The 14,130-nt window shown below is 38.9% G+C and overlaps 2 protein-coding genes across 2 annotated transcripts; both read right to left on the reverse strand.

The window, feature by feature from the left end:
- Positions 1-509: 509 nt before the first annotated feature.
- Positions 510-7,637, reverse strand: zbtb37 (zinc finger and BTB domain containing 37). The gene is made up of 4 exons (XM_065245007.2): positions 6,771-7,637; positions 4,141-5,114; positions 3,833-3,932; positions 510-3,719 (listed from the first exon to the last, which is right to left on the reverse strand). Exons 2-4 carry the CDS (start codon positions 5,082-5,084, stop codon positions 3,201-3,203), a joined length of 1,563 nt encoding a protein of 520 aa, XP_065101079.1. The 5' UTR covers positions 5,085-5,114; positions 6,771-7,637; the 3' UTR covers positions 510-3,200.
- Positions 7,638-10,081: 2,444 nt separating this feature from the next.
- On the reverse strand, positions 10,082-13,082 carry s1pr1 (sphingosine-1-phosphate receptor 1). Its single transcript, XM_065245024.1, has 2 exons — positions 12,916-13,082; positions 10,082-12,321 (listed from the first exon to the last, which is right to left on the reverse strand). The coding sequence occupies exon 2, from the start codon at positions 12,100-12,102 to the stop codon at positions 11,014-11,016; it is 1,089 nt and encodes a 362-aa protein (XP_065101096.1). The 5' UTR covers positions 12,103-12,321; positions 12,916-13,082; the 3' UTR covers positions 10,082-11,013.
- Between the last annotated feature and the right edge of the window lie 1,048 nt (positions 13,083-14,130).

Consider the following 14,130-nt stretch of genomic DNA (forward strand, 5'->3'; position numbering starts at 1 on the left):
TTCATTACAGCCTAATATGTACACTGTAGAAACACAAATATCCTCTGGCGTGTTATTTAAAGCTTAAAAACAAATATAAAAAGCAAAAGCATTGAATTAATATTGTTTAAACACACACACAAAAACAGGCAGGTAGGTTGTCTCTACACTGCAAAAAATTATTTTCAAGGATAAAAAAATTATTGGTATTTTTGTCTTGTTTTCAGTAAAAATATCTAAAAATTCTTAAATTAAGATGCTTTTCTTGATGACCCAAGAAAAAAAAGTCTAGTTTTAAACCAAAAATATGAAATTTAAGTGATTTTGTGCATAAAACAAGCAAAAAAATCTGTCAATGGGTTAAGCACATTTAACTTAATTTTTTCTTGAATTTAGTGTTCAAGAAAAATGTTCACGATTTTTTGCTTACCCCATTGGCAGATTTTTTTTGCTTGTTTTATGCACAAAATCACTTAAATTTGATATTTTTGGTTTAAAACTAGACTTTTTTCTTGGGTCATCAAGAAAAGCATCTTAATTTAAGAATTTTTAGATATTTTAACTGAAAACAAGACAAAAATACCAATAATTTTTTTTCTTAAAAAACACTCTTTGCAGTGTAAAAATCAAACCTGACAACATGCTGAAATTTCTATTAGCCCTGCTAAAACCCAAATCAATATTATTTAATTTAGACTGCGACAATGCACAGTAAAGTAACTGGAATGCTTGATTATAGATAAAGATCCCTTGTTATTAAATTGTAATTCATTCATTCATTCATTCACATAGAGATAATATGATTGGCATACACAACAGGCCCATGCCTCAAATCCAAAAAAAAGGCAAAATCCCAAAACCTGTTTGTATATTCTTGATATATTAGAACATGTTACGATTATGCTGTATGCTGACAAAACCCTTTTTTTCTATTCTCATGAGGTTACGTCGTGACAAATAAAAGCAGTGTCAACATGCTCGCCTATTACCTGGGTTCTGCACTGTACAACGAAGTAGAAATGATAAAGTTTCAGGATTGTATTTCCCTGCAACTATGTCTGAGGCATGGGTATTTACATTAAGAAATGTACTGTATGTAGTTTTTTTGCTGCTCTTGTGAAATATGGCGACCCGAGTTACCCAGAGCCCGAAATCCAAGTAAGAGGAACGGCTTGGTACGAACCAAAAAAGGTAAACATGAAAAGTAAACAGTGAGTTCCTGATATTTGTAAAAAGCGTTTACCTGCTGACCTGTGTTTACGATTGTGATAAACGGCAAACGTTTGTAAAAGGTTTTACCTGTGTTAATAAGAAGTGAGGTGCAAAATATCCCTATCGGAAATATCAGTAGCTGTTTAATATGCATTAAGCTTCTCCTAAAAAAAACAGTCACACAAACACATTGTGTGATTCACAGCCTTATAAAAATGATAACAGCTTTACCACCTAAAACGTCTTATTGTTTTGTGGATCGTTCTATAAACTGCCTTTGTGTAGTAAAAATTGGTCTAAATATGCATATGTATATGTATATAGATAGATATACAATTAATAAAAAAAGAAACCACCCCCCACCATTTCTTGAAGTGCCTGATGTAATCTTTCTCAATCCTCCCAATCATAAGGACTTTTTAACAATATATTTATCTTCCTTTGGTTACTGAGAACTTCAGTAAATTCACGTCATAGCACCATCTGAAAAAAAAACATGTTCAGAAGCCAAGTGTCAAGGCACTCGACCCCAAAAGGTTAAAGTGCCTTCCATCAGATGAAGGGAAAATCTTACGTTCAAAGTCTTTCCGTGGCATTTCGTCATTTCCCGTTCATCCAAGACATGCGGTTTCTGTTTCCTACGAAAACAGACCCCTTTTTGGGACGTCTCCGTGTTTGTTTTGACTCGACACAAAACGTCAGAAGGTCACGCCCTCTGAAAGACCACTTTCCCCTGCGCTAACATATTCCACAAACAAAACATCGTCAGACCGGTAAAACGAGTTGGAGAGACTTGCGAATCTTGACGACCGTCTTGAAAAACACTGAAAACATAAAAATACGGTTGAGTGCATCTACGTATCTGCATGCAACAGATCGGTATTGCGTAGTGATGTGTGAGAGAGGTAACTGAGCGGTATTGTAGCTTATCTGAGGTTGAAGAGTTTCCTGTTTTTTATATCACTGTTTTATCAACATTCAGCAGCTGGGGATTTGTGTAGGGAGATATATACGAAGGCCTGACCGGGCGAATAAATACATATATATCATTGCTATACTTGAACGTATTCTACCCCCAGCGTGCCTATATCACAGTATAATGACCGACATTAAAACGTAAAACTATATGGCATGAGAGTTAGTTGTGGACAACAATCGTCGACCTTGAAGACGAATAGTTGTACGACTCAAATTTTGTTTGAGGCGTGTAGGTTAAGTGTGAGTAATGCGTTTTGATGTTATGGCAGGCCAGAACGGCACTTAATACACAAGTAAAATAAACCAAAAAAATTGATGGGTCAGACCTGAGGGTCCCTAATAAAAACCGAACCCGTTTTTCTAAGCTTGCCACGGCTGGGGAGCGCGACGTCTATCCCCAGATTAATTCATCAAGATTGTCTCAAGGCAGAATAGCAAAGGACGTCGACGTTCTCTCGTTTAAGATTCAACATCTGGCACAGAGAAGTTTGGCAATTTCGACGCAATTTGACCAAATCGGAGCTATCGCTTCTCTTTGCTTATCCTGAATTCTGACTATTTGTAGTAGTAGTAGTAGTACAAAAATATAAAAAACTTAACATATAAAAGACAGGAAAGGCTAAAAATAAAACGAAAACACTGCATCAAGTGTGAGGTTGTTGGAGTGTGGCTTGTCTTCATTTGTTGATATCCTGTTTAGTTTGTACGGTGAAGGTAGATGCGGTTTAAAGCGGAAATACCATTTATAAATCACTATTGAATACTAGTCCTAGCAAAAGAACTGTCTTTGCATTGTTGTTATCCTTGAAAAATCTTCTAAAAATAAAAATAAACCGAAGATTTTCGTCCAAGCACAACATAGTAGAATCTCCCTTTATATCGGTTCCTTGTTGACAGCAGCTGAGAGAACCTTCTGCTGGCTTAACTTCTTCCAAGTCCACTACAGTTTTTCATTGTGAATGGTGGGAACAGAAGGGACCCCAATGTCCTCTGCCTCCACAGACATATTATGTTTTTCTACTCGGAGCCTTTCAATCGGGCCCAGTGGTGGAGACAGAGGGTTGAACCCCTTCTCCAAAGGACGAACCGGAACCTCCGGCCCCGTTGCCCTCAGCTTCTTCCTGAGTTGGCGACTCATCCTCGTTCTGGCCCCCGCGGGAGGTGACCGTGGTTGTCTCGGGCGATGCACTGTGGGATACCTCTTGTGGAGCACAGCCTGGATGGTTCTTGCGGAAGTGCTGGTTGAGGATGGCCTGGAACGGGAAGCTCTTGCCGCACACGTGGCAATGGAAGGGCTTATTTCCCGTGTGCTTCCGGATGTGGTACTCCAGTTGGTCTTTGCGGGTGTATTTCTTTCCACAGATACGGCACACGAAGGGCGTGATTCCCATGTGCAGCCTCATGTGGCGATCTAAGCTGCCTTTCTGGTTGAAGGACTTGCAGCAGTAGATGCAGGTCAGTCGGGGGTTGTAACGAAACCATCGATCTCCTACCTGTTCTCGAAGGTACTCTTCATATCCTCCCATGTCAAACACAGCTTGTTCCTCTCCCTGTAGAGGAAAACTGATTGGTAACGGTCTGTTTTCATGACTGATTTCATAAAAGTTTCTTGAAACTAGAAATACGTAAGCTTTGGTAGGTTTTTATTTCTCGAATGATGTACCTGTGAGGTGGGGCGTCTCTGGTCATCAACTCTTCCTGGAGATTCACTCTTGGCTCTCTGTCGATCAGCCATCACAACCACACTTCCTGTTGGACTAAACCTAATCAAAAACAACATGCAGGTTCAATCTTTAATACTACACATTTGCATTAAACAATCCCTGAAAGCCATACAAGTTTTGAAATACTTTAAAAGATGAGGGTGAATACATTTTGAATGAACTATCCCTTTGTTTGAAATGCATAGATTTTTTACAGAAACAACATAACATGACAATCCAAACGATACTTCGGTAAGATTTTACAAACCTGTCTGTCTCACTGAAGCTACTGGAAGGCTGTGAACTTTTTCCTCCTCGTCCTCCCTCCTGCACCACTGTGCTACGTCCTGAGGTGTCAATCATCACCGTTGGCCCCTCCTCTGCCCCACTTCCCTCTTCCGCCGATGCCTGAGTCTCCACCCCCATCCACTCGTCCATCCTTTCCGTCTTGATCCGAAACCCATCCACTACACGCACGTCATCTTCACCCCTCTCCGCCTCGGCCCCTGTCTCCACATACCACTGACCAGCCCGGTTAATACGAAGAATGGGTTCTTTCCCAGACCCCACCTCCTCCGAGCCAATCCCGCTGTGCTCGACAATCTGGGGGCTCATTGACTCCCCCGGTGGACTGATCTCCCGGACTTCCCTGACGTCGCGGATGTTGATCACCCCTCCGGTGTTGCCAATCAACCTTGAGGTTCCATGTCTGGGACTTATGGAGCGGGACCCTCCAAGCGTTGCTCCACCTCTCCCCGACTCGATAGTTTGGCTGACCGCCCGGCGAGCTCCGCTTCCCATCTCCTCCTCAACATCCGAAAGGCTGATCTTAAAGTGGATCCCCTCTAAAATCTGGGTGCAGCGGTCAATAATGTGCTGCATTTGGAGGAAGCTTGCAGCCGTCAGGTAACTGATGATGTCGGCGAGCTGCAAGCACAAGCGGCCCGTGTAACAGAACGATAGAAGCTGCTCGAACACGGATGGATTGCGGATCACCGAGATGGAAACGGTGCTCATCTCGCTCAGCGACATGTGGTCCCTGAAGTATGGGGAACTGGCGGCGAGGACCACCTTATGGGCGCGAAAGCTGTGGCCCTGAATGTTGACCACAATGTCACACAGGCGGCCCTGCATACGCAGCTGGTTTAGGTGCGACAGGACAGAGTTGCTGAAGTCCGGAATATCAAGTTGGATGCTACCTGCTCGTTCCATGCGGGCTGCCTATTTCGCTTCAGTTCAAAGCTGTTAAAAAGAAACAAGAAACACCTGTTACGGCACCGAGTCTCGAGCATCAATTCCCACAATCAGCATTAAGAAACATTAAAATTATTGTACATTTTATGATGAAACATGTTCTCCTATTGCTACTTAACATGAAGACAATTGTGTTCACAAAATATTGACCAAAGTAACATAAACATTAAGACGCCATCAAAACACCGCTTTGTTTGTTCAACCAGCTCGACTCTCTTAACCAGCTGCATTTTTTGGGGGGGGTTCTTTTTCTTATCTTTCATTCTGACCAATGGTATTAATTTTGTGCGTAAATGTGTTTTTTAACAAAAGTGTTTTTGACTTAACGCGGCGCTGCGCAGACTGACAGTCGTGTGACATCAAAGTACAGCAAGAGCAATTCTGAAATCCTGAAATCTTTTTTCTAAACAAAGGCATTTGTTTTGGGGCAAATTATATGTTTTCCTACAATAGCATTAGGCTCTCACTAAATTCTTGGTGTTTCGAGTCTGATGACATCACAAGGGCGTGATTTTTTCTTGCTGTGAAGCCTGAGAGTTTGTTGATTTCAAAACTATTCCATAATATATTATACCCTAACCCCCAAATTTTTACGTTTGAGAGTTTGACAAAAACTATGCATGCTCCTTGACCTTTGCAACAATCCACGACCACATGATGTTGTCAGACTCAACACACCAGGGCTGTGTCTGAAACCGCCTACTTCCATACTATATAGTAGGCAAAAGGCAGTAGGCGAGGCGAGTAGTATGTCCAAATGTATAGTATTCGAAAAAACAGTAGGCGAAAAGTACACGGATCCCGAAGCGTTCATTCGATGGACACTCTGGAGTTATCCAAGAAGGAGGCGACGGCGGGGTGTTGTTTTATAAAAAAATGCCTGAAAGCGGTAACGACTCTATTCAAATAAAAATACATATGTTAAATTGTAGCTAAATTGTGCTTGTTTAACGTCATTCCAGTTAACGATTAACTTGTTGGTATGACGACGTATGTCACGTGATGTATCAACATGGCAGATAGTACGTCCAAATTTATTAATACTATTCATATCCATACTATATAGTACCTACTGTTTTAACGATCGATTAGTAGGTACTTCATCTAATTCAGTACCTACTGTCACAGTATGCGATTTCGGACACAGCCCAGGTATTTAGTGAGACTCAATAGCATTAGTCTGGAGTGAAATTGTCTGTTTTAAAACCAATAGCATTAATTTTGGGCGGAACTATATGTTTACTGGCCAATGGCAGACGAGGGGAGTGTTTAGGAAACCTGTTCTGTAACAGTTACTTTTTCAGTTCCCTTTAGTGACATTAGTGGTGCAAAATGAAGTATTACACACTTCACCTTGAAAAAGTGTCATGTAAGTTTTGACGGCTTATTACATGTCTATGTTTAACAACTTGCATGTCATCAAACTGTCTTTATAATAAACAACAGCGGCAGTTACACAATAACAACAATAAGTGTGTACTTTCTCTCCACAAAGTATGTACTCGTTTACTGCATGAATAACTATACAACTGTAACACTACCATAATACGTGCATGTACAATAAAACAATATATAGCCATGTTTTTTGTAGTTGTTTTTTTTTAAGAAAGTTACATTTGCATATATTGAAAATGTTACGCTCACCTTAAAAACAGGCACGAAAACCGCACCTCTACAGTTCACACTTGCACTTTATGGCTACAAAAAAGCGCAGCTGTTAGAGACCAAAGTTGCCATGTTTTTCATTGCATAGCTCAGCAGGACGGATTCGCAGTGATACTTTGTCTTCATGTGTTTCTGTCATAGTATCGACCGACAGCGCAGTTGCAACTGTAACCGGCGGCGTGGCACCTCGTTTCGGTTACAGTAACGCACTGCAGCGCGGTGATGCGATAAAGCCTACAGAAAAATGCACACACACCCCGGCGCAGGCAGGGAGGTGCCTTACCCCCAAAACGCCAAATGTACAACCACAACACCGAAACGCAAATTCCCTATATATCACGGCAGCTTGCTTCGCGTGATTTGGCGTTAAACGTCAACTATTTAGCGGTGACGGTTTGTCGTTATACTTATCGCCGGGGCGGCCGCTGTCGCTTTCGGTTCCTCCGCAGCTCTCATATTCCCCCATGTATAACATGAGCCAATGTACAGAAAACGCTTGGCATTGTGGGAAGTTTAGTTCCGTGCGCCGTAGCCATAGCGACCGGCGATACGGAGCGTTGGTAAAGAGAACTCGCGCTCCCATGATGCAACGCGCGCACCATCGCCGTGAAAGTGGGCGAAGAGTTTGGTTGCATATTTTGGTAACAGTTTCGCCTCTCGTTGTGTATGTAGGATTCAGTAATAATTACTAGCGGTCCTAAAACACAAATACGTTTCACGTTAAAATGCACAATATATATATAAGATGCCGATGTGATGTAAAGTCTTGTCGCAGGGTTCCGTGACATCAATAAAATGAACCCATTGAACCAAAGTATACATCACCAGTCACGTGTCTTAAACCAAATTTTTTATTTACATGTTAATCCATTATACATTAAAATACCATTCGTTATTTGCTTTATAGTCACCTCCTATAGAAATTGTAAAAATGAGTTTAATTGTAAAAAAAAAAATGTTGATGTCGTGGCAGAAATTAAAATAAATAAATGCACAAATGAATTAAAAAAAAATTAATAAAATTGAAAAAAAAATGAATTTGAATACAGTATTTGTTTAATAAAAATCATATAGGTCATTGTAAAATTTAGATTTACTGCAATTACAAAATATTCATAATTATATCACACATAAATGTAGGCCTTACCTTTGAATAATCTATAACAATGCAAAATTGGGTATCTGTATCTCAGAATTTGTACATTGCAGCATTGGTCCATGCTACAGATTTGTTTAATTTTTTTTTATTATTAATTATTATTAATATTATAATAGTTATATTATTAAATAAAGGGATTTTCACACTTGAAATAGTTAACCCTCAAAAATTAGTAATGAAAAATGTAAAGGAAAAAATTTTGTCCAATAGATTTAAGGTGTATCTTCTGTTATATCCTACATTAATGATTCAAATTAATTTGCATTATACAATATAAAACAATTAAAATTGTATATTTATGATTCAATATGCTGAATTGTAATGTTTTACATTGTCTATTTCTGTTTACTACTCAGTCTCCTACTTTTTACTATTACTCAAGGTTTCAAATAAAAAAAAAGTTAACCCCGGGTTATGCTAAGCCTTGGGCTTACGTTTTCATTTGCATATTTTATAGTGTCAAGAGTCATGATTGGATAAAAAGCGATGTCAAACTGACTGAATTAAAATAGCGCGCTTCCGCTTTAAATAACGGCTTGCAAAAAAATAAATAATAATAACGGCTTGCGCTTTCGCTTCAATGACAGAAAGGGCCGCAACGTAAATCTCTTTTGGTTGTTTTAAGCCTCATTGGATGTCTTTTTACTCCAATTGAGGTGTTTTCAGTACACAGATCGTGATATAAGGTACGTGCTCTTCAGTTTCTGACTGGTTGTCTGTTGTTAAGCATTAAATGTAAAACTACAAATGTTTGTTTGTTTTTACTACAATATTACTGTTTTTCATCTGTTGTTCTGCTTTGTCGATGCAAATCCATTTATCCATCAATAATGTTATGTAATAATTTGTAAATTAAATTAATAAAATAAGAAAATATTTCACAAAAATGTCACTTATGCCTGCCTTTCTGTCTTTTTTCCACCTTTACCTGACTTTTCTCCACTTTCTTCTACCTGACTGTTTTGTCATTTCCAAATCCGTAGATTTTTGTAGTTCTTTATTCTGCACAGAATACATATTTTATGTGCCATAAATATGTGAAAAAGACTCAGGTATACAGATGTTAAAAATAGGAAATGTCAATCTATTATTAACTACATTGTTATAATACTGTTAAAGAGGCGATTTCAGCAGTCGTCCATCAGGTGGTGCTGTCTGAGCATAAATATAACCCTGCCTGTTCATTGTTTTTTGTGATGTACTGTTTTCTTCATAAAATCATCCTACATAATGTAAAGAACATAATGTGAAAATGTAACCTTGTTATCTTTAATATTGATTGAGTAAGATCATGTCAAAGATTGAAATCAAACTAATCTTAAATGGATAGTTCACCCAAAAAAAGAAAATTCTGTCACCGTTTACTCACTCTCAAATCTGGATAAATTACTTTGATCTGATGAACCCGAAGGAAGACATTTTAAGAAATATTTGTAACCAAACCATTCATGAGCCCCATTCACTTCCATAGTATTATTTTTCCTAATATGGAAGTGAATGGGGCTTACGAAAGGTTCCTCAAAATATCTTCCTTTGTGTTCATCAGAACAAATACATTTATAAAGAATTGTAATAACATGAGAGTGAGTAAATGATGACACAATTTTCATTTTTGGGTGAACTATCCCTTTAAAATTACATTGAGACTTTAGCCTGGATTTCACAGACAGGGTCACATATGAGGACATCATTAAATGAATGTCTTGTAAACTCTTCAGACTTAAAATGTAAGACACATTATTTATGTTTTGTGCCTGAAACTTGGTAACATATTGCATTTGCAGTGCAGAGGCTTTGATCCCATGAGAAAATGTACCTTGAATCACTTTGGATGAAAGCATTTACCAACTGCAAAAATCTAATGTTTTCCTGAAAGGTTACGTCACGTCATGCTTTGTCACTTGTTATTATTAGTAGACAGTTTTAGGGACAGTGTGCATTATCATTATCATTTTATTTCACATTTTATAAAAGTTGGATCATTGTCATCATTGTTTTTGATCTATATTCCAGGAAGACTACACTAGCATTTATATGACTTCAAACCTAAAGCCACAAATCTCCCATTTTTAATTTTCAATACAGTGGCCACTTAGTAGTGAAAGAGCAACAATAAAATCTGTCACAAATCACAAGTTTGATCACTTTTATCATATTTATTAACAACTAACACAACGAAAACACAGACTAGATGTTACAATGTGCAACAGTAAATAAGTACAAAATTGGCTCATGATTGGATTGTATTTCTAAAGATCAGCATTCTGTTATATTTTCATTTGCATTATGCATTGTAGTATATTCACAAGTTGTTTTGCAAGATCCATTAACATTAATTTCAATAGATTTGAGCCATCATGCTACACCGCAGAAACAAAACTGCCCCCAGTTGGCGGCAGAGTACTTTAATGTATAAGCTATAATACATGGCACGCTATCAAAGTGAAATAATTACAATATATTTACAATTAGCAGACACAATTTCCTTCATACCTCTCCAAGATTCAAACCGATCTGTAATGTTTCGAAGATAAATTAATATTGACAGCTAAACATTGAAAGACAAATACATTTACAAAATACATTCTCCATCAGGGACAAAATAAAATCCTAATACCGTAGTGTTAAGTCAAAGAAACACGAGTACCTGTATTTCTTTAATTTAATTTCGATAATGTACAAGACGACCATGACAAACTAGTATTTTTCCACATTTGTAGTCCATTTGTAAGAAAGTCAGTAATGTGTATGTTGGTTTCTCAAGGAGCACTTTCCCCAAAAAGTGCTACTTTAAAGGGTTCTCGTTGTTTCTGTTTGACAGGGATAATAATGGACAAACAACACTGAATCATTATTGGTTAAGTGCTTTCCTAGCTTGTTCGGATACTGAAGGGCACAAACATTTCCACGCTGATGGTCCATCAGGAATAACAGGAAGCAAAGTCTTAAAGTCTTTCCACATTGCGAGCTGCAACGAATCCTGATTTCTCCCATTTCTGGCCTATGGAAACCAGAAACAACTAACACACACTTTTGCTAAGCATGAAGTCAATAGTGCACTTTTTATGAAGAAGAAGTGATATTCCCGGTGGACACTATGGTTTCCCTTGGCGAATATTCCGGTTCGTCCTTATTCGGGTGGGAGGAGTTGTCAGACTTGCTCCGGCTAAACTCGGCACCCATGATGGGCCTTGAAAACTTGCCGGCGGGCTGGCTGCAGATCCCGCAGTGGAGCATTTTGATGAAGGCCCTGCGCATCTCGTTGCTGGTCAGGGTGTAGATGAGAGGGTTCATTGCGGAGTTAAGCACGGCTAAGGCCAGGAACCACTCGGCCTTGTAAAGGATCGGGCAGGCACGGATCTGGCAGGCCACGTCGAGGAGCAACAAGATGAAGAGTGGCGCCCAACACGCTATGAAACAGCTCAGCACGATGATGACGGTCTTCAAAAGTGCCATGGACTTCTCAGAGCTCTTGTTGCAGCCGCGGCCATTGGGGACCTTGCGGAAGACCAGCTTACGGCTCCGGGTGCGAACCAGGGCGTAGATGCGGGCGTACAAGATGACGATGGCCATGAGGATGACGCTGAATACGGTGGTGCAGAAGAGGATGTAGGCCTTGTGGTAGAGAGGCAAAACTGTCGAGCAGTTGTTCATGCTCTCAATGCAATTCCAACCCATGACGGGCAAGCCGCCCAAAATGGCAGCGATGAACCACACGGTGCTGATGAGCATAAACACCCGGCACGTTTTGCCATTATTGTGAAGTTTCATCTTCAGCATGGTCAGGTGTCGCTCGATAGCGATGGCAAATAGACTGAACACAGAAGCAGCAAGAGCCACAAACATACTCCCTTCTCTGAAAAACCACTGAGTCGGGGTCAGTTTATAAGTGTTGGCTCCGGACAACAAGATGTTTGCAGTGTAAACCACTCCGGCCAACAAATCCGACAAAGCCAAGTTCCCAATGAAGTAGTACATGGGCTTGTGAAACTTCTTGGTCCTCCATATGGTGAGGAGAACCAGAACGTTTTCCAGAATGATGAAGCAGCACACGATGATGAAAACTACAGAGTCGGCTTTGAGTCCACGGTCGTCGACGACCTTACGAAATTTCCCTGTGAAGTTGTAGTGTCTGGCTATGAGGTCATCCATGGTTCACACCGGCTTGGTAAAGTTTAAATCCAATGTGTTATCCACCACGGGGCCACAGGGGGATGCTGGTGGACTTGGGAAGTTATATCCAGAAGAGTAACCTTGGGAAGAGTATCCAGCTAGTATGATGTCATGTAACCAACGTCTTCTCAAGTCAGGTAAAAATCCCTGTTGGGGATGAACGTCGTGCGAGAATCCAAAAGCGGCATCCTGAAAACGCTAGAATAAACAAATAACAACAAATTAATAAAAAGTGAGCATTGGATAAGATTTTATATAATATTTTTTAATAGTTTGTCATGATGTTGTTAATAGACGAGCAGCTTTTTTGAAGCATCTAAAGCCAGTTTAATAATTAAAAAGTCACAAAAACAATGCAACGTAGAAATAAATTAAAACAACAAAATTGTATAGTTGCAAACTAGCGTAAATAAAAAAAAAGAAAGATAAACTTTTATAGATGGAAAAAAGATTTGGTCAACTAAATATAAAGCGCACAAGAAATATAACTTTACGTAAAGAACGTTTAATAATTACGTAAAAACATTGCGCGAGACTCATAATTAACGCGAAGGTTAATATTCGTGATTTTTGTAAATATTAATTTATTTGCTAGGACATGTAAAAGACATGACAAAAGATGCTATTGAAAGACATTAAAAAAGATTTATATCTAACGTGTGTTTTGTTCAATCCCATCCCGTTTTAAAAGCGTTTAGCAACTTTTAAGGTAAAACGTGATAAGCGCGACTATAACGGTCAAGATCACTGACAACCGGAAAGTTACGAAAATTCCGAATAAGTTTCTCTTACCTTTAAACTCCAGTTCAAGCGCTTTAAAAGTATAATCCTGTGATATTAATAAAGTATGGCTTGATATGAAAGGTGTAGTATTTATCACATCCCGCTCGAGTCTCGTGTCTCGTTGCTGTTCCTCGGGAAGAGACTATAGAGATCCCTGGCCAATTCCCTCTCTTCAGTTCAGCCCACCAATTTTATAGCCCTACCCACTCTCGTTATCCTCTTATTATTCACTGCATCCAGGACATTCCTAAACAATATACTGAATACAGATACAGACATCACATCTTCAAACACACATGATCCGCACACACACGCGCAAATTACCACACATTATAAACAAATCAATAAACAAATACTAATTATTAAATTATTAATGTAATTATAAAGTAAATAACAGTATAGTTAATAATAATAATAATAACAACAACAGTTCATAATTGTTTGTTATAATATCAAAATATTAATATTTTAAAACAATAATAATCATGAAATCAAAGTAATACATTTTACTACAATTACTGTTTAAAGGGATAGTTCATCCCAAAATTACAATTCATCATGAATCACTTTACCCTGTGTCCCCCCTCACCAAGTCATTCGATTGTCTCAGAACACATTTTTAGATATTTTTTATGAAAACCCAGAGGCTTGTGACTGTCCCATAGACTGCAGTTCGATTTTGGTGTATGTACCATCAGTAGTTCAATAATAATATTATGAAGCGATGAAAACAAAACTAACGATTTTATTCAACAATTTGTTCTCTTTCTTGGTCTTTCTTCAGTGCACGTTCACGAGCAAACTATGGCGCTTGCTGCTGAATTGACCTGCTGACGTAGTAGCGTACAGACACAGAATATGCTGGCAAGTAATTCGTGCATTTATACGGGCTGTTTAAAGAAACATGCCGGCTTTTGGGGAATTTCGCTTAGTCACCATATCCGCCAGAGTTAGATAAGTCCATACATAATTTCTTTTCTCTGTGTGTACCGGAACGCACCCACTGCTAGCCTAGCTTAGCACAAAGACTGGAACTAAATGGCTCCAGCTAGCATACTGCTCCCAATAAGTAACAAAATAACGGCAACATTTTCCTATTTATATCTTGTGATTTGTATAGTCACATATAAACAGGAAAAAGTGCTGTCCTCCCCAAGAAGGAGAACAAATTGTTGAATAAAATAGTTTTTTTTATTTTCTTCTAGTCTTCTAGTCGCGTCATAA

This window comes from Paramisgurnus dabryanus, chromosome 24 (genome assembly GCF_030506205.2).
Source record: "Paramisgurnus dabryanus chromosome 24, PD_genome_1.1, whole genome shotgun sequence".
Classification (NCBI taxonomy): Eukaryota; Metazoa; Chordata; class Actinopteri; order Cypriniformes; family Cobitidae; genus Paramisgurnus; species Paramisgurnus dabryanus.